General features: G+C 42.4%; 1 protein-coding gene across 1 annotated transcript in view; it reads left to right on the top strand.

The window, feature by feature from the left end:
- The window catches only part of NTRK3 (neurotrophic receptor tyrosine kinase 3), a 371,594-nt gene extending 348,489 nt beyond the window's left edge, over positions 1 to 23,105 (top strand). The window contains exons 18-20 of the mRNA XM_021680526.1: positions 14,915 to 14,956; positions 19,696 to 19,854; positions 22,920 to 23,105. Of these exons, the coding sequence (XP_021536201.1) occupies positions 14,915 to 14,956; positions 19,696 to 19,854; positions 22,920 to 23,105 (387 nt within the window). The remainder of the gene's footprint in view (positions 1 to 14,914; positions 14,957 to 19,695; positions 19,855 to 22,919) is intronic.
- The last annotated feature ends 676 nt before the right edge of the window (positions 23,106 to 23,781 follow it).

Raw genomic sequence — 23,781 nt, 5'->3', positions numbered from 1 at the left:
TCTTTTCTGCCTGACACAGTTATGTCAGGGAAAGACATGATAATGGGGAAATAGATTCCCAAACCCTCAAGGCTGATGAATTTTGGAAATCACGATGATAAAATGCTACAGGGGTTGGGCAGGTGATCTGGGACCTAGATGTTCAGTGACAAAGACTTGTCTTCATTGGAGATGCCTTGCCATTGGGAGCCCCACTGACCAGGCATGAAATGATCAGTGTCGTTTGAGTTGGGCCACGCATTATGCTGAGAGAAGCTGCAAAAGAAGGACTAATGAAGCAAAGCCCATGACTGACTCGTTTTTCCAGTCTCTCTGTGAGGAACATCCAGTGTTGTCTGGTGTCATTTTGATGGGTGCTCTCCGGGCCGATGTAGGCACCCGTCTTAGTTCATTATATCTGCAGATTTAGATCTTTCTGAATGAACAATCCCTCTTCAGCTTTTATGGGTGTTTCTATAGAAATAAAGTTCTAGGATTTCTATCACATTTTCCAAAATCTGCCACCCCAGCGCATCCATTTATATGCCTTGAAACATCCAGCGAGTCTTCCTTCACTTTGGATGTGCATAAGAACTCTGATTCAGTGGTGCCAAAGAACATTGGCTTTGGAATCAGACTCCTGTAGGCATGAGGCTTGGATATTCCACTCTTCAGCCTTTTGAACTCACATAAGTTGCTTCACCCCTTTCTTCCTTCATCTATGTAATGCTATTGATAATAATAATTTCCACAGCCAAGGCACATTGGGAGGACATTTAGCACAGATCCTGGCTTAGTTTAGTTTAGTTTATAAGGCTTCCCCCTCTGGCCTCAACCTTGGAATACTGAAAGCATCTCTTTCTACCTGTTATGATAAATCCAGATAAGGCCTCAACTGTTCGGATTACCTACCCCAGACTTAGCCTCGCTCCACCTCTGGGGGACCCACCAGGGGACCCTGAGAAAGATTCCTCCACCTAGTTTCAATTAGCCCCAAAACAAGAAGTCCACTTGCTCCAATCCTCCTTCTATCCTTTTGGAGACACGAGTGTATAATCGAATAGGAATGCCTTTGAAAAAAAAAACCACTCAACTGTGATTACTGGCTTAGCATTTAAGACTTTCTCCTGGGTTCATCCTCAGAGCAGCCTTCCCTCACCTTTTGACCTTGAAGGGAAAGCCAAGAGGTAGGGCTTGTTTATAAAGGGAGAAGGAGCAGCTCACAGCTGCATGCCTCAGGTTATGGCTTGGGATGCCAGATGCTGTGTGGAGGGACAGCTCCTCCATGCCTTTCATCTGAGACTACCCTTGGCTCACACCCTTTGCTGCAGAGAGGCACTCTGGGGCCCAGTTGTAGAGTAGTGGGCTGTGTGAAACTCATGGGTCTCAGAGCTGTAGGCTCACAGTGCTGGGAGGGGCATCCAGAGGTTATCCAGTCTCTGCCTCACTGAATCCTAGTACTTTGGAACTAGATGATACCTGAAGGCCAACGAGCCCAGCCCTTTTCCTCACCCTACCAATTTTACAGATGAGACTCAAGGGCCCAGGGATGAGCCAGGTGGTGTGATGTAAACCTAAGTCAGGGGCCGGGAGCTTCTGAGTTCTGGTCCATTGCTCTCATTGGCCTGCCTGTAACACACATGCACGTGCACACGCATGCACACACATATGCACACATGCACACAAACGCTCATGCACATGAATACACACGCCACTCTGGAAACTCACGCTGCCAGCATTGGGATGAGCTTTTGTTCAGTGCTCTTGGTATATTGATTCAGGTGAGAACATTTTGCTTTGGACAATCTCACGCAATTTTTGAATGGAGAAGAATCTTTGCAACCCTCTGCTCTGGCTACGTAATCATTACAGATGTGAACATGAGAGCAGGAGGAAGCAGAGGGTGCCAAAGCACAGAGGGGCACGCTGGGAGCCCTGGAGCGAGAGTTCAGATGACCTGAGTCTCAGTCCAGTGCTATTTCTACCCTATTCTGTGGTGGCAGATCTCGCTTCCAGCTTCCCCCCTCCTAGGATGCTTTGAGGCATCTTTAGGCACTGTATGGGTTGTGTGGCTATGTTAATTAATACCCCTTTCCTAGAATTTCTCAGGGGACAGGCTAGCTAGGAACGCGTGATGCATAAAAATAATGGTGGTACTAACTTATGTTTATTAATCACTTTGCAGTTCACAGGGGCCTCAGCTGCTGTTATCACCCATCGGCAGGCTGCCCTGAGAACGTCATCCCATCATGTTTTCTAAGTCGAGCCCCCACCTTTAAGTGAAGGTGGGGCATTTTATCCACCCTTTCACATTTGTGGTGCAGCCAGAGATCCAGCAAGTGATCTGAGAGCTCTCTCCCACTGGGCGCCAAGGAAACTTCCTTCAGAGTTAGAGGGTCTTATTTCATGACTCAAAGAAGAATCCCATTTTCCGTTGGGTGTAGCGGTGCACTGAATTCTCCAGAAAGCGTTGGGTGTGTGAAAAGGCGCTTAACGTCTGCTTCTCCTGGCCCTCGTAGGAACTGCTCTAGACTAGTTAGCGGGTGGACAGGGAGCTTGGCTTCAGCTCAGAGAAGCTGGATAAGGCAGCCTCTCGTGGAAGGAGTGGGGTATTTTTTCTATATCCTGTCCCATGGTGCTCTTCCAGCTTTCCTTTGCCTCGGGATGTAGCCATCGAGGGTAGGTTTCTGTTGTGGTGTGTATTGTTTACTGAAGTAATTAAAATATGCAAAGTGTTCCCTGTCCCCCATTTTGCGCTTCTTCCCCAGCTACTTCTGGCATTTTCAGTTGGCAGTTAATAAAACAAAAGGGGGGCCCAAAGGCCCGCATCTCCCTCCAGCTAGAATGATTAATTTGGAGTGGTTTAGAAGTCGAAGATTTTACCTCTAGCTACAGCTGTGCCTTTTTGGCAGATCTGTTCTACCTGCTCAGAGCACTGTAATCGGGGGACTGTGAATGCTTCGTGAAGGGCACAGGGCAGCTGGAGGGAGCGAGCAGGAGGGGGGCAAGGGTCTGGTTTGTTTATTATCACAGTGCAAACGGAGGAGACTTCTCCTTCCTCAGGGTAAGCCTACATGGAAAGAGCTATAGCCAAGGACCCTGGAAATTTACTTCCTAATCCAGCCTAAATGTTTACTACCACCAAATACCCCCATCTACCCGCACACACAGAGATTCAAAACCCATTCCCTTCTAGAGAATGCTTCTTGCAAATATTTATTTGCTGCAGCAAGCCTTGGTCCCTGTTCTGGCCAACGTGTATACTACGCTAAATGCTTTACGTGAGTTGTTTTATTCAATCCTCATGGCCATTTTAGCAGGTGGATAGCAATTGATGTTCAACAGATGGGGAAACTGAGGCTCAGAGAGCTTAGCTGATTTCCTGAAGTGACATGGCTATATGAATTTGTGACTGTGTTTGTCTGTGTATCACGATGTTATTGGGCCCCTATTTTAAGATCTGCTTAGGGGTGCACTGCCTTCTGTTCCCATTAGGGGAACCTGTTTCTGCACCCACCAGCTTTTCTAATAGGACATCTTGCCCTTGCACTGAGCAGAGTGTGTAAGGTGCATTTTGCCAGGGGCATCAGACCTTGCCTCAGTTTACCTCTCCACCGGCCCAGACACATAGCTACCTGCCTCCTTCCAATCTGTGGCCCAGAGAGATGAAAGATACACAGACCACATCATACTGTGGGAATCATCACAATAAGGGATGTGGGGAGGCCTCAGCCGGCAAAATGTCTTTTAGACACAGTTAAGAAGCAGCCCCTCAAGGTGACAGGTGTCAGATCAGGGCAGACACCCCTGTCATTGTAGGAAATAATGCTCTATGTTAACAGTGTCAAGAGTCATTTCTTCTTTTTTTTTTTTTAAAAGATTTTATTTATTTATTTGACAGAGAGAGACACAGCGAGAGAGGGAACACAAGCAGGGGGAGTGGGAGAGGGAGAAGCAGGCTTCCCGCGGAGCAGGGAGCCCGATGCGGGGCTCGATCCCAGGACCCTGTGATCATGACCTGAGCCGAAGGCAGACGCTTCACGACTGAGCCACCCAGGCGCCCCGAGTCATTTCTTTCTTTCTTTTTTTTTAAAAAAGATTTTATTTATTTATTTGAGAGGGAGAGAGAGAGAGAGAGCGAGAGCACAAGAGCAGAGGGAGGGAGAAGCAGGCCTCCCGCTGAGCAGGGAGCCTGATGCGGGGCTTGATCCCAGGATGCTGAGATCATGACCTGAGCCGAAGGCAGACGCTTAACCGCCTGAGTCACCCAGGTGCCCCTCAAGAGTCATTTCATAGTGTTGACTATGCTTTATAAACAGTCTTTCATTTGTCAGTCCTCCCAAAGTCTCTCGGAGGTAAATGAAGATCAAGAGCAGCAAACAGAGGCTGTTTTCAGCCGTCTGCTTCTCGGGCAGCTGATGTGGGTCCCCAGCAGGGGTTGTGCAAGCAGGTCTCCCATGATCACAGCATGCGGTCCGCATCACAGACCTTGCAAGTGGCCAGTCCCCTGTGCTGGGCTGTTGGGGTCTTGGAATTCAAAAGAAACGTATTCAATTAAGAAAGCCAAGCAGTCCATCTTCTCATCCAAAGCTAAGAGGTGGGCACCCGGCCTGAGCTTTTTTAGAGATGGGACCTCACCAGCTAGCAAGGGAGAATATTTTGTCACTTCCTGGAAAAGCTCTTTCTCCACTGTTGGTACAAGTCAGTTCTGGTCACCACTGGGCTCGGAAAGAAGGCTCAGGATCGGAAGATGATGTCATAAAACTCAGATCATGATTAAGGAATCCAATGCTATCATCTTCAGGCTGTTGGGTGTTCAGTCAATAGGTGGCACATTTTTGTTACCAATGGCTGGAGGAGACAATTTACAGCTAGGTCTGCCTTTTGAGGAAAAAGAGCCCGTCTCGTTCTTTGCTTCTTAAATTCAAATCATCTTGCTTTTCCTTCTTGTTTCCTGCCAGGTGGCCTAAAACAAAGGAAATAAAGTCATTGAACTCCATCCATAGAATATGCTAACCAGCTCAGTCCTGTCTACTCTGGGACTTGCATTAGCTGCTCTTCCTGGGTGTCGAAACCCTGCTTTTGTAAACAGCCAAGTAGTCCAAGGATCCGAGTTGGCAGCCCCACTGATCCTGGAAACCTGTTCCCAGTGCTTAGAAGGGGAATTGTCTCGAACCCACAAAACCCATAAGGAGAAGGATTTAGAGTATGGCGAGGGATTCACTTCTAGCTTGGCCCCTGCCTTGCTGGGCTTGCTGGCATTCCATCTCTAAGCTGATTTCCTTCTCCATAATTCAGGAACGGTGTCTCCTTGGTGTAAGGGTCACTGGGCAGAATGTCCAAGTTTCTGGAAAAATGAGAAGTGCTGTACAGTAAACATAAACACTGAGAAATTAGCACCTTGGAAGAGGCTACATACACATATGTGCATGTGTATATGAAAACCCTGCATGCTTCTGTTTCATTTAATATCTCAGTGAATTTCCATACATGTTCTACGTAGTTTATGATTTTATACATAAGAAAGGTGAGTCTTCCGAAGGTTAAGTAAGTTCCCTAAGGTTGCTTAGCTAGTAAAAGGCATTGCCTAAGTTATACATTATCCCATTTGTTCCTTCAGATTGTCTGTTTCCTTATCCTGTACACACATTTTCAATATCAGTCATCATATTTTTTTAGATGTTTTTTTTTTGGCATTAAATACCTAGCAAAGCCAATCTTGTTTGAAAGAGAGTTTCTTATGTTTGCTAAATAAGTCTGAATCTAAATCAAAACCTTGGGGGAACAGCCAGAGCTGAGCAGGGTACAGTAAGAATCTAGATTTATCACAAGAAGCCTTTATTCTCCCGTTTCCCTTTACCTATTAATGTTTGGCAAGCGCTCAGGGTTTGGGTGGATCTGTCTAGATCCAGTGTGATCCGTGGATCTGAGCTGAAGTGAGACCTCCAGCTCTGTTCAGTGCATTGAGCTCTTCTAATAACTTCACGATGGTTTGTTTCTACTGGAAGATTTGAGCGCAGCCACGAGGCTCCACGTCTAGGCATCTGTAAAAAGAAATTAAGGGCAAGTTATTTTTCAACCTACATCTTTGGACTTGCACTGTCTGCTCTATAAAAAATATATATATATATATATATATTGCTTGGGGGCAATAAAGGACAGTGAGGTGTCTGAATGAGGGCCAGCATTTAGACAGGATTTAGAAAGGGGAAAACAAAAGGGGGAGTTATAGAAGGTATGTGTTCCTGGGCCTTCCATCTGAGAACTTGCTTCTGGCAGATGTAGCTCTAGGTAAGAGAGTTGGGGAGAATCACAATGGGTCTATTTATCCTCAAGGCTCACACTGCTAAACAGCTTGGCTCTTAAACTCTTTGTATTTTTGGAAGACTCCAAGGGTTTTTCCTAATCCTGGGGCTAGAGGCTCAGTCTGAAACAGCCATTCCACTGAGATTCTGCTAAATGGATGCCTTTTGCATAAACTGTCACAAAGCCTGGCTCAGAGGGAGCCACGCTATAATGACGTCTTTGTGATCTTCCTCTGTACCTTCCCTCCAGAGAATCCCAACTACCTCCTAGACCCGGGGCTGAGGTCTTCAGTCTGTGTCTACAAGAAGCAAGGTGATAGCATGGCCTACTATATCAGGAAGAGGAGGGGAGGCAAAAGGAAGGCAAACAGTTCTCTGCCTTATGAAGTCAGAAGTCTGATGTCACTATAGAAAATCTCAGTGTCTTATGTAAGTGTTTCATCCATGGAATTTTATAACTGGAGTGAAGCCATGGACAGACGTGCCCTTGTGACTGTGCACATCCCTGTTGTAGATTTAATCAGATTTAAATCAGATGAATATTCAGACTATTACATCCCTAAGGCCTCGCCCACACAACTGGGGAAACAGAGTTCTACTGGGAGACCCAAAGTCTAAACGCAACAGGATGAACACAAAGAAGCTATAGAACTGAAATTTAAGCTTTGTAAGACTCAATCCATATATGGGGCGCCTGGGCGGCTCAGTCGTTAAGCATCTGCCTTTAGCTCAGGTCATGATCCCAGGACCCTGGGATCGAGCCCCGCATTGGGCTCCCTGCTCTTTGGGAAGCCTGCTTCTCTCTCTCCCACTCCCCCTCCTTGTGTTCCTTCTCTTGCTGTCTCTCTCTGTCAAATAAATAAAATAAAATCTTTAAAAAAAAAAGACTCAATCCGTATATTTTTGATTTGTATCCCTGTATGTATATATGCTTTTCTCTAGGAATACGTTTACATTGAAAACAAGAACAGGGCGCCTGGGTGGCTCAGTTGGTTAAGCAGCTGCCTCCGGCTCAGGTCATGATCCTGGAGTCCCGGGATCGAGTCCCACATCAGGCTCCCTGCTCAGCGGGGAGTCTGCTTCTCCCCCTGACCCTCCCCACTCTCATGCTCTCTCTATCTCATTCTCTCTCTCAAATAAATAAATAAAGTCTTTAAAAAAAAAAAGAAAACAAGAACAAGACTCTAGGGGACTTCCATTTCATTTACTCTTCTTAGTGACCTTGGGCAAGTTATTGCCTCTCTTCCAGCCAAGGTTTTCATGCCTGGAGGCAGACGAGGTCATTTCCAAGGCCTTTCCCACTTTGTGTGTTCCTGAGGTACAGCTTTAGCATTGAAGCTCTCCTTTGGAGCCCTGGATTCTGACGAATGTTGGATTTGGGGAGATGGAGTGGATGCAGTTACCAGGTAGGGCTGGTCCCCCAAAGAGCACCCTGGAAGGAAGACAGGCTCTCACACCAAAGCAGCATGCCTGGGGAGTGGGCCAACGGGGCTGGGCAGAGGGGTGAAAAGCTGGTTGGAAATACAGTATCTGTAAATTCAGAATAGCCAAGTGGGGAAAATGAGGGGAGAGAGGATCAGGGACAGGAGGGGGGTGGGTAGAATAGGGGACAATCTGCAAGGGCAGACTACCATTTCTAAGGCTTTGGTGGCCTCCCTCATATGTGGGGAGGGAGCTATTAAGAGAGCCCAGCTGTCAGGGTGGGGGAGCAAGCAGTGAGTAGGGTTAATTCGGAAGGACAGTCATGTCCTTCTGAAGTTTTGAAGCCATCAGCAGAGTGAATCAACTGATTTAGAGTGGAACCACTTATTTTTGCTGTGTTAGAGACAGGATACATTCGAGGAGGACTTTGCATCTTTCCTCCTACGTTTAGGCCATTTATATCAAGAGGCTTCCGAGGGAGATTTCACCAGCTACGTGTGATCAGGGCATGGTCGACAGGCCTGTGTTTGTATTTATGATCCTTCCCACCTGCATGCAATGATGCACACGTATTAATCTAAACATTCCTCTTCCGGATACAGGGGTGTATGTATTTGTGTGCAGCCCATGTGTGTGAAAACCCCAGGCCCTGTGGAACAAGAGTGGCAATGATTCTAAAGATTGTAGTGGTGGCTGCCGGCCTACTGCTGGGGGCATGTTCAAGGTGACTACCAGCCTTGGCTGATGATTCGCTTGGACACGCAGAGCAGAAGCTAAGAGACGTAGCCACTGGGGCTTGAGGGAGACCAGGAGAATTTCCGGGGGTTGGAGAGTGCACATGCTAAGCTTTCTGTCTTTTTCTTAATGCACATGGAGGTTCTTCTGTGTGCTGAGACACACAATCAAGAAAGATTAAAATTGAATAAATAAAAAAAATGACACCGACAATAAATGGCAATCTTTGTGATTAAGCTGTTTTGCCATTAATGTGCATTGCGAAGCTTTTACAACTCTGCAGAAAGCTACTGCCCTTCTCATGGACTTTAACAGACTTTGACTTGGCCCATACAGATTAGGGATTACGGAGGTAGCTTGAATCCTTCCATTCGTTCCAGAAATATCGCGCCCTGTGAATCCGTGTTTGCTCACCTTTGCTGCATCGTGGTTTCTTTATCTGGGAAATATGGGTCACTTTGTCTCCTTTATACCTTGTCAGAGTCACGTAAGCATAGCCGTTTTGAACTTCTGGGAGAGAAGCGGGTTTCTATGAGGTCTTTGCAACCCACCAGCTGCCTCCTTTTCTGTGTCATTAGACGCAGAGAGCTGAGAGGCCTTCTAGAGCTCAGAGTTCCTCTTTCACCCAGAGAGCAGTGGGATCCCTCTGCCTGCAGGGGAGTGGGTGTCTCTCTGTGGAAAATAGCGAGACAGTGCCTTGTTCGGAGAAGACAGGAGAGGAGAGGCGGCTGTGGGGAGAGGGGTGGGGGGACACCCCCCAGAAGAACTCTGTGCAGCAGGGCATCCTGCCCTCGTTGGAACTGGGGCCTGAGATCCTCCTTCAGCTCTTCACACCTTCAGTCTCACCACTCCTGGCCCCCAGGGCAGGGTGGGGAGCAAGGGCTCAGGACTTAAAGGAGTGGGGTTTGGGGGTTTTCGGCAGGCACCCCGGGCTGGAGGTGAGGCGGCAGCTCTTGCTTCCACCTGTTGCATCCTCTCCCGTTATACTGCTGACGGGGGTGAGTGGGATACTGCCCTGAGGAGAGAATTGAGGCAGAGAGACAAGACTCCAAACTTCACACCTCTAGGGGCTCAGTCTCTGGACCTGTGGTTTTCAAACCTTTGATGCCCCTAAAAGAATTTTGAAAAATCACCTATGTGTGCCCCCCATGCCTTGTAAGTTGCTATATAAAATCTTCAATGTAATTTCGAATAGTTGCAAACGATGCCGTTTCCAGACTATTGTAAATATTGGCATTAAAAAAATACATCACTTCTGTAATGTATCTAATGAACTTTAAATACCAGAGCAATTTGATACATCATCTATTAAACACACGAACAAGGGCTTACACAGTCAGTTTTACGGGGTTCCTTCTTCTTCCTGAATTTATGTTTTCATTCCAGTTACCCTACCAAGTTTTATCCTTATGTGTTATATTTTTATGCATGAAAGCCTTTTATTGGCCTCTCTATCATAATTTAGTGTGACAAAAATATGTATGAATATTTAAATTTAATTTTTAATGTCTGATAACCATTAGTTCCTAGATGGTAACAGTTTTGGGATTGAGTTATCATTACAGTTATTAGCAATACATAGACGTAGGCAGCAGATCAAAATAATGCATTTATAGCACAACTTTGATGAATACGAATGATAAGAAGTATGAGATTTTTGGAAATGCATCTCTTATATTTTTCCATTAGTCCATAATGAATATTATTTATTGCTAAAGTAAGGAAGGTTCAGGATCAATTCTATTCCTGTTTTTTATTTATATAACTCTAAGAACTGAGAAACGTTATTTACACTAAACTAATAGATGGAAAGGAAGGAGTTTTGTTATTGCAATGTGACTCAATTCTTTGAACTGTTGTTAGGCCTTTTGCCTAAAATCTCATATTGGCCTCTTTTTTTTTTTTTTTAAAGATTTTATTTATTTGACAGAGAGAGAGACACAGCGAGAGAGGAAACACAAGCCGGAGCAAAGGGAGAGGGAGAAGCAGGCGAGCCCAATGCGGGGCTTGATCCCAGGACCCTGGGATCATGACCTGAGCCGAAGGCAGATGCTTAATGACTAAACCACCCAGGCTCCCCTCTCATATTGGCCCCTTATCAAAATTTCTTTTTAATCTCCGCTTAGCTGATCATTCTTTTAGGTCTGTCCCCCTTCAATCGTTTGAAAAGAATTGGAAACGACTCGACGCCGAAAGGATTTACTTTCCAGCCACTAGAGACGTTCATTTTCAACACCAGTACTAGCATTTCATAGTGTTTATTCGTTTGTACTCAGTAGGTTTTCTCCCCTGAGATTTAGGATGAGTGAGAGTCTTGCATTTCCTGTGGAGGTGGCAAGTGCGCATGTGTGTGTGCGCACAGTTGGGAAGGGAGATTGCTGGGCCACAGTGGGTGCTCAGTCAATGTTAGAAAAAAAAATCCATATGGGGGTTTAGGATCAGTGAAATCCTTCAATGCTTTCCTTGCCTGGGTACCCATTGGAAAAACTTCATGTGTCTCCAAAGTTATGTGGATCCTGCATTGGAACCACTTCAGTGGGCACTGCAGACATCTCTGCATGTTACACTGAATAGGAATTCTAGGCTATTATTCTTTATGGGGTGAGGAGTCACCCGAGCTATACGTAAAAAGTGCACCTTCCCTATTGACAATAACAAAAGGGTGGAAACACTTGAGTCCTATCAGTCGGGGGCTGGCTAGACGAACTGTGGCATGGTCATGCTCGGTGGGGTCCGAGAGAGCTGTAAAAGGAACAAGCACCCCAGCAAACAAAAGTGAAGTACACAACAGGTATGTTACTTTTATCTAAGAGAATAAAGAAAATGAATATAACCTGTATTTTCTTATGTTAAAAACAATAGAAGAATAAACTAAAATCAAACCAAAAAAAAAAAAAAAGGGTTACCTGTAGGGAAGGAGGAGATCACGGTGGGGAGAGTGGACAGAGATGGTATCAGACTTGGATCTGGTGTACTTTGTTGGTTTTAGCTTTGAAACCATGGGACAGTTTTCACATCATTATAAACATTTAAATTTGTAGAATTAAACCAATTCTTCAAAATAAAAAGCAAAATGAAACACATAAGCCTAACTGTATATTAAGTATATTATATGTATTTTATAAACATTTGTTAGGATAAAGCAACTACATAATATTACTAATTTAGGACTCAAGATTTTCAGCATAAGGAAAAATACTGATATAAAATCAAAGAGGTTAAGTAAAAGCTCTGTAATCCTAAATTTGAGTTGGAAAACTCAATATGAACTCATAATGTGTTTTCTTTTAGAAGTTTTTCCTAGCTACTTCCATTATAAACACCTAGAAATAATGACCATCCCAATAGCAATGAACACTCCTGGCATCCATAGTGTAGTCTCTAAATATCCCATTGTCCACCCAAAGGATCCAGGGCTCCTTGGAAAAATGGCCGCTTCTAGGGCTGGGGCAACAAAGGTACAAGATGAGCCTATCATATTTTTTTCATGTCAGAAGCAAGGATGCTATCAAAGACTTATAGTCTAGGGCTGGGGCAACAAAAGTACAAGATGAGCCTATAATATTTTTTCATGTCAGAAGCCTACCTTCCCCCCCCCGCCCCCACACACAAACACACACATACAGGAGTTAATAATACTTCTCAGAACCAAACCAAACCAAACCTCTTATTGGTCATCTTTGGAGGAATGCTAGGGAATGAATTCATTATTCTGAACACTGATAAATAAAGGGAGAGGGCCAGGCATTTCCCATATGAAGTGTTGTCCGTATAATCAAATAGTTAATGAGGGAACTTTTTCACTTATAGAAGATTTCCAGCAAGTGTATGCAGAGGGGATGCTAGAATTAGAATGCCACCCTTCTGTAGCCGCTAATGGAATATTGGGTCTGGGCAGTAATCATCAGTGCCTGCTAATGCCTTAGGTGAAAAAGAATGTTATGATGGATGACCAGGCTGACAACACGGGGATCCATGAAAATACAGGTGGTGGAAGATGGTATCCAAGGTAGTGTAATCCAAAGATCTCCAAGTACTTATTTTCTTTCCAGAATCATTTCTTAGAATTTTTGCCTTTTTCCTGTATGTTTCCTGTTTCAAAGCTCAGCCTTCAGGTCTTTAATGTAACACGAGAGTTTGGATCATTAGCTAGTATTTCTCAGGCAGTGGCTAGGCAAGTTACCTTATTTTCATCTGTGAAATGGGGATAATAGGGAATTCGATCATATAGGATGGGATTAAATGAGGGATGTGTGACTGGTACTCAGTGTGCATTCATTGGCATTATTCTTTTTTTTATATATTTTATTTATTTATTTGACAGAGAGAGACACAGCGAGAGAGGGAACACAAGCAGGGGGGAGTGGGAAAGGGAGAAACAGGCCTCCTGCCGAGCAGGGAGCCTGATGCGGGCCTTGATCCCAGGACCCTGAGATCATGACCTGAGCCGAAGGCAGACGCCTAAAGACTGAGTCACCCAGGTGCCCCTTCATTGGCATTATTCTTATGAAGATTATCATGTCAGCCCATCGCTTGTCTGGTTAGGTTTTACCATGGGACTATTTGTCAATATTTCTTGTCAGTGAAGGGTTTAACCACTAGCTTTCCCAGACTAGCTCTCTCTGATGTGGAAGAAGGATGTAGATTTTTTTTTCCTGGAGGAAAATCAGTGTAGGCTAGGTGGTCTTTATGGGAATATAGAAACCAGGAAATGAGGTTTGTTATGCGACCCATGAGTGTGTAAGGACACACATAGTGAATAGTCATTGCACTTTATGTGTATACTTCTGCATTTAACAATACTCGGTGGGATTTTGCATACCTCATCTTACTTTAAGCAGGGGCATTGCTTGATTCCTATGTTGAAGATGAGAAAATTGAAAAAGAGGTTGAGTGCTTGTCTAAGGTCACATCACAACCCAGCGCTTCTGAGTCCCAATTTGTTTCTCTTTTTGTTATGTTACTGATCTCTTGAAATATTTTAGTCCACTTCCAGGGGAACACCTGATAAATTTCACCCACATTGGTGGTAAACATCTTGATAAAATTTTTCTTAGTGGGGTCCCCGTAGTCAGTTGATACCCTTCTAATACTTTTATTCCCAAACACTTAATCTCATCAAGGTTTACACCAGCACACTAGAATTACTCCCTCTTCGTAAATTTGGAGATTTCAGTCTGGAATACCTCTTCTGAATTAAGTATAAAATCATTAAATGAGGCAAACACCAGCATCAGTTTGAAGGAATCCATGACTTGGAATTTTTCATAAAGAGGAGTGTTTCTGTATTTTATTTTTTTCACCAAGAAACCAGGTCAAATAAGCTATTCTACAAAATTCTATCACAACCGTACTTTTTCTTTACAGAACATCATCTTTGATACAGAACTTACAGAAATTAGGTCCACTGGTTTTCCTTTACTCAGATGTTAACTTTTTTCCTTTTATAGTTTTTAAACATTTTAAATGTGACACATGATCATGATGAAATTATAAACAGCATAGAAATACATACAGTAAAAAGGTGGTATTTTCTCTTTGGTCAGTCCTCACTCTCATTTCCTTCTCCAGAGGAAACATTAGTTTAATGACTGTATTTCTGGATCTTTTTCTACGCATTTACAGACTTATGCATTATTCCCTTTTAATGTATTTGCTTATGTAGACACATTTCTACATGAATTAGAATGCTAACATATATATTTTTAATGTCTTGTGTTTTCATTTAATGTATCCTAGACCTATTTACATATCACTACACTTACTCCACTATATTCCTTTTAACCACTACAAATATATGTATAATGATGGACAAGTCGTTGCCCTTAAAAACAATGAAATAAGCAGCCTCTTCAACCAATTATTTTTGCTTATAGGAGCAAATATTTTCTAAGACTCCTAGAAGTAAAATTACTGAGTTAAAAGGCACTCAGCATCTTCAGTGTGGACAGACTCTGCCAAGCTGCCTGCAGATAAGTTAGCAGTGACACCTGAGAATAACTCTATCCTCGTACATTTTCAAGCACGAGATATTATCAACCTTTTCAATTTTTCCCATATGACATTCAAAAATGTGTCTCTTCATTGTTTTAACTGGCATCTCTTCATATGTTTGTGCTCATTTGTAGCCCTTTTGTGGATCATCTGGTCTACCCTTTCCTCATCTTTTTTTTTTTTTTTTTTTTGGTCGGGTTGCTTTTTTAAAACTAAAGGAACACTTTATGATACATGGATTTTAATTCTTTGTTACATATATTGCAAATATTTCCTCTGTCATTTGTCTTTTAACTATACTTATTTTGTATTTTGCCATGCAAAAAGTGTTTGGTTTTTACAAGTTGTATCGCTAAAATCCTATCCTTTATGGCTTCTTGAACATGTGTCTTGTTTAGGAAGGCCTTCTTCTCCTGAGTTATACAGATACTTTTCTAAGTTTTCTTCTAATATTATTATTGTTTTGTTTTTATGTTTAGCTCTTTAATCCATCTGGAAATGATTTTTGTATATGGTGTGAGGTAGGTATCTAAGTGTACTTTTCAAATGAATAGTTTCATTGTCCCAACACTGATTACTAACCCATCATTTCATATATTAAATTCTGATATTATACATGGGTCTGCCTCTGGACTCTATTTTGTTCCATTGATCAATGAAATTTGTCTATATCTATGCCAATAACACAGTGTGCTCATTCCTGTAGTTTGATAATATGTTTTGCAATCTGATAGAGTAAATCTCCCGTTATTCTATTTCAAATATATCTTTGTTTTTATCAAGTATTTATTCCTCTAGACAAATTTTGGTATCATCCTGTCAATTTCCATACATCATTCCATTGGGGTTTTCGTTTAGATTGTGTTGAATTTGCAGACTAATATGAGGGAGGAATGAGAGATTTATGACATCAAGTCTTCCTATTCAAGGAAATGACATATCTTTCCATATATTAAGATCTTCTTTTATGTTTTCAATACTTTTCTTTAACTAGAACTTGTACATTTTCTGCTAAGGTTTATGCCTGGGAGTTATAATGTTTTTGTTGCTATTATACAAACAATCTTATTTTCCATTGAATTTGTTACTACTGCTATATAGGGATAGTTTGATTTTTGTAGGTTTATTTTATATCTGGGTGGCTTATTAAATTGTATAATGATTCTAACTGCTTTTTAGTTAAATACCTTGAATAAGTCTTAATCATATGCATGCAATGGTTTTTGACTCTTCCTTTTCAATGTTTCTACCTTATTTTTATTTTTGCTTTATTGCATTGGCTAGGACCATCTCAATGGTATTGTGTAAAATCAGTGATAGAAGATACTTTTCTGTGCTTCTAAAGTTTTATTAGCACGTATAATAGTCAGTGTCTTAGATAAAGGAAGTTACCTTCTATTACTAATGAATTTGGGCATTTAATCAGGAAAATGTGTTGGAAAATTTTGGCATCTTTTGAAAGGATGGATTTTCTTCTACCACTTTAGTGAATTAAACACTAGATTTCTTAAGGCTGAGGCATTCTTGCATTTCTATTATAAATCTTATTGAGTTATAATATGGAGTTCTTGTAATATCTTGCTGATTGAATATAATAATATTTTATTCATTAATGTTATGAATATAACAGATAATTTTACACATATATAGATAAAATATCTATAGCTGTACTCATGTATTTAAGGCTATATGCTATGTTTGACTGATTTTATCATCAGAAGTATTTAAATCACAGAAAGTCAATTGGGAAAGTTTCTAACTTTTTTATTTTTTGCTTTGGGAAAGTATAAATAGAGTAAAACATTTTAGTAGAACTTACTCCCAAAAATCATCTGGAGCTTGTACTTTTTTAATGTATAGAATTTTTACTATAATTGTAATTGTTTTTCTGTGTTTGAATTTTCTACTTCTCTCTTTTTTTCATTAATTTTTTCTAGTAAATCAGTTATGACATCTTTATTTTCAAATTTCTTGTTGTAATATTTTTAACATTTTACATTTGTCTCCTTTATGTCTTTTATTAACCTTGCCACAGGGTTATATTACTTTTAAAGAACTACCAATTAATTGTGTAGATAAGTCTCCTTTTAAATTTTTTTCCCTTTTGGTTGGTTGTTTTGCTTTGCTTTCTTTTATACCAATTCCTCATTTTATCTTTATTATTTATTTCCTCTTTCTTTCTATTGTCATGTAGGTCTTTACTACCTTTGTTGTTGAATCATATTTTGATTTATTAACTATTTTAAAAATAAGTCCTTACATGTTATAATTTAAAAAATTACTTTAGCTATATTTCATAGGTTTCAATGAATACAAATTTAATTATCATAATAAATAGTTTTACATTTAATTTTCAATTATTCCTTTACCAAATAGTTTTTTAATTGCCCAAAGGGAAACTTTTAAAAAAATTATTCTTTTGTTGTGAACTTCTATTTGGCACAGAAAATGTTTCTCATTTTTATTTTATGTTTACTGTGGTTTTTATCTTGGCATTTCAGCTTTCCTTTGAGGTATTATATGTGATTGGTTTTATAAATTGTTTCAGAGAATTGAAAATAATTTTCAACTTTTTAGGGAGGCTGAAAGACACACAATTGCAATACTCATATCTGTCAATTAAAACTCATTATCTATATTTTTAAAATGTATCTTCATTTATCTTGTCTTCCTGACCTGTCCGTTTGTGAAAGAAGTATTTTGGTTTTCCATTATAATGGTGGTTTTGTCAGTTTCCTTTGGTTTATATCCTGTTTCTAGTCTTTGTATTTTTGTTGCTATATTACTTGGAGACTAATAATTCATAATTATCATAATGCTGAATTTTGCCATCTTGAAATATGATTTAAATTACTTTTTCTCCTTTTAATTCTTGGCATTCTAAATTTTTTTCTACATGTTTTTAATTGTCAGCATTTTATGTATTCAATATTATACATTTAAATCATATATTGTGTATATCAAATATACATATTTAATATATATTCGTTTTTCCTTTTATTGTATTTTTGCATTCTTTCATTTTTAATATTTTCTGCTCTTCTACACATGTCTTTTCTAAATAACACACATCTTGATTTTTAACATAAATTTTCTCTTATTTAAGAGGCAGTATAACCCATTTGTATATAGTGTCTATATAATATACAAATTATTACAAAAATATTATTATTATCTTTGTATAAAAGACATAAATTATAGTACAAAGATATTATTTAAACTTCTTTTTCATAGTGTGCCTTCATCATCTTTAACCCATTCCTCTTTTTTGTCATCTTTTTGGTACTGGTTAGAGATTTTTGCTTTTCTTTTCTAAAAACTGGTTTGGAAGCTATATGTACTATTTCTATTCTTCTAGGAGGCACTTAAAAATTTTAGCAAGCAAATTTAAATTGAAACTCTTGTAATCAAAAGTTGATGACTGTTTGTAAATTTGATTTCCCTCCCTAAAAGACAAAGCCTTTGCCAGGCTTTTTAATGATTTCTCTTCCTATTCTTCTATGTACTTATGGCTGAAATTATCTGAAGGTTTCATTCCAGAGAAGTAGTGTTAATAATAGCAGTCGTAGTACTCTTAGCATTATTAGTATTATTATTTACTTTACGTCTCTATTTTACAAGAAGACTTTATTAGTAATTGTATTACATTTTACTACCAAATTAGCAACCGCCATTTAGATTTAAATTGCGTTTTTGTGACTTATACACTCTACTTTTTTGTTATGTTCCCAGTCATTGTCTATTTTAGATTCTTTTTTTCTGTTTCTCTGGAGCAATCCTCAATTAATTTTTGCTCCTTTATTTTCTGAAAAGCTATGAGTGGTCAACTTTCTGAGTCTTTGCTTGTCTGAAAGAAACCCCTTCATTTGTCTTTACACATGACACAGAGCTGTCTTGATTATAAAAATCCCAGGTTGAAAACAGCTTCCATACATCCTTATCATCATTTATCTTCTAAAATATTTCAAGTGGATAAGGCAAATATCATTTTCCTTTTTAGAAATAAGATTGCCCATTTTCCAATAAGTCATTCTTCAGTGTTCATTATCCTTATCCCCCCAACTGACCCACCATAGAGAACTTCTAATTAATAGTTTATCAGGGCATTTATAGAGAGCTGTTTCTATCAATGGCAAGCACTTTTCTAACAACAAAATTCTATGTATGAGCCAGAAGTTCCCATTTCTGATGTTCTATTTGCTAATGATGCAGTGAGTTCCTGAGTTTTAAAACATGCTGTGAATTTTCTTCCACTTATGCTAATACCTCTAGCCTGCTGGGCCGTGAGGATTTCCCTAATGTTTTCTCAGGAAAGGGTACCCTGAATGTCAGTCACTTCCTCTCATCCTTGACTGTCAGATCTGTAGACCCACAGATGGGTCTCCATAGGCTATTTTTTTTTTTAAAGATTTTATTTATTTATTTGAGAGAGAGAATGAGAGAGAGAGAGCACACGAGAGGGGGGAGGGTCAGAGGGAGAAGCAGACTCCCTGCTCAGCAGGGAGCCCGATGCAGGACTCGATCCCGGGTCTCCAGGATCATGACCTGAGCTGAAGGCAGTCGCTTAACCAACTGAGCCACCCAGGCGCCCTCCATAGGCTATTTTAAAAGAGACTTTTCTCACTGGCCTTTGAGATGTTACTAAGAACTGTCGTAAATTCTCTTTCGGTCCACCTGATTTCTTATGAGCCTGTGGTCTTCCATACATTTGGAACTTCACTGTTCCCTTCACTTGAAACACTGAGACATAAGTTACAGTGAGAAATTCAGGATTGTCAGATAGAAGGTAAAGTCATGGTTCTACAGATTAGATGCACTTGGATAATACTGTGCTTTAACCACCTGGGCCAAGGAGTCCAACCTGGTGTCTGAAAATACTCGGGTACTTGATGGCCTCCCTCATTGATTCTGCTGACTTCCCTCTGGACCTCCTTTCAAGGCTAGGTTCACTGTAGTACCAGATTCTAAAACCTCTCCCACCCCAAATCATCTTGCGATCTTTCTTTGTACTCCATGCCAAGGTACCCACCTTCCCTTAGGGATTATCTCTCATTGCTACTCTAGCTGCCTCCAGTATTGTAGATCGTGGATGTCAGTACCTCCACTGAGACTCTGACACCATTTGCATCAAGTTCAGGTTGTGGCTATCATAGAATAAGAGGCATCGAGTGCGCATCTACTTACGAAGAGTGCAGACAGGCAATGACCGATTCTGGCCATCTGGTCACTCTGTGTGTGCCTCTGTCTTGATCCCTTTTAGGTTGGAGGACACACCATGCTCCCCATCCGTTGGATGCCCCCTGAAAGCATCATGTACCGGAAGTTCACTACGGAGAGTGACGTGTGGAGCTTTGGGGTGATCCTTTGGGAGATCTTCACCTATGGAAAGCAACCGTGGTTCCAGCTCTCAAACACAGAGGTACAGAAGGGGGGTAGAGGGGAACCTCCATTTGGGGGAAGGCTGATAGGAGTTATCTCGGGCCAGGATTTAGACCTAGTATACAAAACATGAGGCGGTGTTTGGAGCTAGCAGGGCAAATATAGGTATAAGCAAGAGAGGAGAGCTTCTTAGTAGGAAAAACATTAGAGCTGTAGGAAGTGTGGTGTAATTGTCAAGAGAGCATGAAATCAGATGTCTAAATGGAGATGCGAGTCCCAGTCCTATTTGTGCTGCGACACTTAAAAATCACAAACGTCTCCCTAAGACGGAACATGAAAAAAAGGAACAACTCTGAGTTTTTCAATTGTGCCATCTTGTGGAAACACCCAAAGAGTCTCGATTCCCAAAGGTTTTAGGCCTGCCAGGCCTGGGATGGGCAGAGGATGGTGGATGGGGAAGGCACATTTCACATTATTGATAGAGCTGTGTGTGGACCTCCAGGAATAAAAGCGCCCATCAGAGAAAACAACATCATCATAATTAACACATTATATGCTTTTATAATTTTGATTTATAATAATAATAAAAATTCCAGCAATCAAATTTTCACAATAGCTAACATTTAGTGCCAGGTACTTTTCTAAGGACTTTAGCTGTATTAACTCAGTACTTTCCACGCGAATACCTGTTGAGATTCAGGGCAAAGGGATGGGAACTGCTTGGAGTTCTGGAGAGGACTGGCCAGAGACTCAGATGGGAGCTTCTGCAGTATGGAGAAGGCATGGGCCATGGCCACAGGATTCCTGCCTCCAAAGCCAGTCAGGATGGTTCTCATTTATGTCTGACCAGACTCATGTTGCCCTGGAGAATAGTTAATAGACAGTAATGGTCTTGGATTCCCAACCAAGCAGACGTATAAGAGATTGCAATTTATTTTTATGGTCTCCTGTTTTCTATGAAAACATGAACACAAGGGCCTTTTAATATTGCAATCTTATCTGAATATTTGAGAAAGTATCTTTGTCTTTGAAAACTGTATTCCTTTTTGCTTTCCTGTTCCCTAATGGTGAGTTTCAGAGACCAAAAAGAAGACACTTCTTTAAATCTGTAGTACCTCATCAATCACAAGCTGAATGAGTCTTGACCACATTTCCCAAAGTAGGACAAAACATTTTAATGACCTTAAAAAAAAAAAGAGTGTATATCAGAACCCGTTTGTTGCAGTGTTTTAGCTGTTTCCTTGGGGTGTGGGATTGGTAGTAAACACACACATACATACACGCAAGCGTGCTCGCACGTCCATGCATGCATGCGTATACCCACCTGCGTACATGCACGTACATACTCCTGCACAAACATGTGTGCACGTGAGTATACACAGCCCGAGCACAGCCTCCCATGTAGTTTCGTGGCCCCAGTGAAGAGGGGATGTGCGTGGAGGGTGCTTGTGGTATCAGGAGTAGATTTGCCCTGGAGACCCAAGCCAGCTCATGGTAGCCAACAAGGTGTTTCTAATCATTTCTAACACAGTTTGGTGAGGTGTTGGCCTGGAAGGTGGGCTTTCTGCCCCCAGCCACCTGTCCCACTCCACAGCCCAGAGCAGCCAAGTACTGTTAGCCACTGATCATGGGTTTCTTTATGGAGGTTGACAACCCAGTGAGCCCACACTGGAGGAGACACTAGTGAGTGCTTTTGATCGTAGCATTAACAGCTGCTGCAGTTTGAGCTGGGTCCCTTTTCGTGGAGGTGAAGGTAATGGAGTGGGGAAACAGGGCTCTAATAACGGAGAACCTGAGTAGCTGGAGACCGATTGGGCTGGCACAGAAACAAGCCTCTTGGGCCGGCACTGACGCCGGAGTGAATCGGACCAGGAAAGTGCTGACACATCGGGCAGGGGCTTGACACGCTGTCCTTGGGTCAGAGTGACATGAGACAACACCCCAGACAGGGCGCTGTTGGGGGCAGCATGAGGAGATAAAGGAGACAAAAGGCACTTCTCTTGCCCAACTAAACACAGACTCATGGGGGCAAAGACACTGGAGGCACTCAATTGGACCTGAGTCGGTGTATTTTCTCATTACAACCCATCTCTGAATGAGGAAGCTGGAGTTTGGGGTAAGTTGCCCAAGGTTTCATAGTGATCGAGTTAGGGAGACATTAAAAACCAATCCAAGACCAGGAAGATGAAAATGTGAAAAGTCACATGTTCAATGTCAGCAAAGAAGTGCCTTTGAGAAATTGGAAATGAACGACAGATTACAGGCTTGGTCCTTACATGGCCAGCTGGGGTTGGTCCAGCCCTACATTATTTGTTTTCTTCCTACTCCTCCTTAGGGCCTCCCCTGTGGTATGTCAGGCCATGCTTTGTGCCCTTGGCTTCATTTGGGCCTTATAACTATGCAGGAGGCACACACTGGATCCCCCTCTTCTAGATGAGGGTGCTGAGGTCAGGTTCACTGACTTGTGCTGGCCACAGAGCTGGGCGGCGGTGAATCAAGCAGTAGTCCTGATGTGAAGGGCTTTAACAGAAGCCAAATACATGGGTTAGTGCAAAGAGCAGGGGAGGAGGGGCCTCGCTGAGAAAGGGAACCACATGGCAGCATAGAGGGAAGCTATGCACAGAGGCTGGGAGCTGGAGGGGAGCTGGCCAGGAGATGGGAGCTAAGGGGAGCGAGGCGTGGAGGGGCCAGATGGTGCAGAGTTCCTTCAAGGGGGTCTCAAAGTCACCCAGGCTCATAAGAGGGGAGGGACAGGTCAGATGCCAATCCCCACTGCCAAGTGGCAATGAATCGTGAGGCATCCAGATGAGATTCAGGACTAGAGAGGAGGAGTCAAGTAAAGGCTAGAGTGCATGGGGGAGTCCGTTAAGGCCTGGCCCAAGAGGTGGGTCACAAAGGGCAGTGGTGGGCACGGCCAGCCGGCAGCCTGCCCAGGACAGATGAGAGACTCTGTGCTGTCTCCATCCAGCCTTCAGCCTGTGCAGGTGGGCACCCCAGCTCCACACTGAAGCTCCTTCATGAAGTCGCTGCCTGCTGCTGGGTGGGAGCCCCAGGGCCCAGGGGGGCTTTGGATGTTAATGTCCTGGTTCTTCTCATTATTTTCAGGTCATCGAGTGCATCACCCAAGGTCGTGTGCTGGAGCGGCCCCGGGTCTGCCCCAAAGAGGTATACGATGTCATGCTAGGGTGCTGGCAGAGGGAGCCCCAGCAGAGGCTCAACATCAAGGAGATCTACAAAGTCCTCCATGCTTTGGGGAAAGCCGCCCCCATCTACCTGGACATCCTCGGCTAGCGGCGGCTGGCAGTCACAGACACATACTCTGTGGCTTCCCTCTCCTGGCCTCACATCGCCCCTCGTCCACCTCACACTCCTTTCTTCCATCCTGACTGAAGCGAACATCTTCATATAAACTCAAGTGCCTGCTACACATACAACACTGAAAAAAAAAGTGAAAGAAAAAACCCTGTAAGGCAGTTTGGCGAATATATATATATATACATATATATATTTATATATCTAACTATCTATCTATCTATATCCACAGAGAGATACCTTCTCTAATACAGAGAGAAACTGCTGATACAGAAACCATAAGACTGTAACAACAACTCAGAAAATCTTAAATCTTATGAACACAAATGGAAGTTCCCTTTGACTGAAGCTGGGGCCCGTGGATCTCCGGCTCCAGCTTTTCGGGGCCGAAGACCTTGATGACGCAGAGACGGTCTTCACGCTGGGACCGGAGGAGATGGGGTGGAGTGCGAATCAGCGCCGTGCAGGTGATGACCTGCACAGGTGTGCTACCCCTCCCCCGCCCCCAAGGTCTGCACAGGTGCGTGGGCTGACCTCGTCCACTGCACTCAGGAGGCAGCAGGAAGTAACACCGGCCCCGGGGGCCTCTGGAATGCCTCACGTCTCCACTGATTATTGCTCCACGCCTTCCGCCTTTCCTCCGCTTCAAGACAAT

This window comes from Neomonachus schauinslandi, chromosome 9 (genome assembly GCF_002201575.2).
Source record: "Neomonachus schauinslandi chromosome 9, ASM220157v2, whole genome shotgun sequence".
NCBI classification, from domain to species: domain Eukaryota; kingdom Metazoa; phylum Chordata; class Mammalia; order Carnivora; family Phocidae; genus Neomonachus; species Neomonachus schauinslandi.
This window is presented reverse-complemented; position numbering and strand designations above follow the sequence as displayed.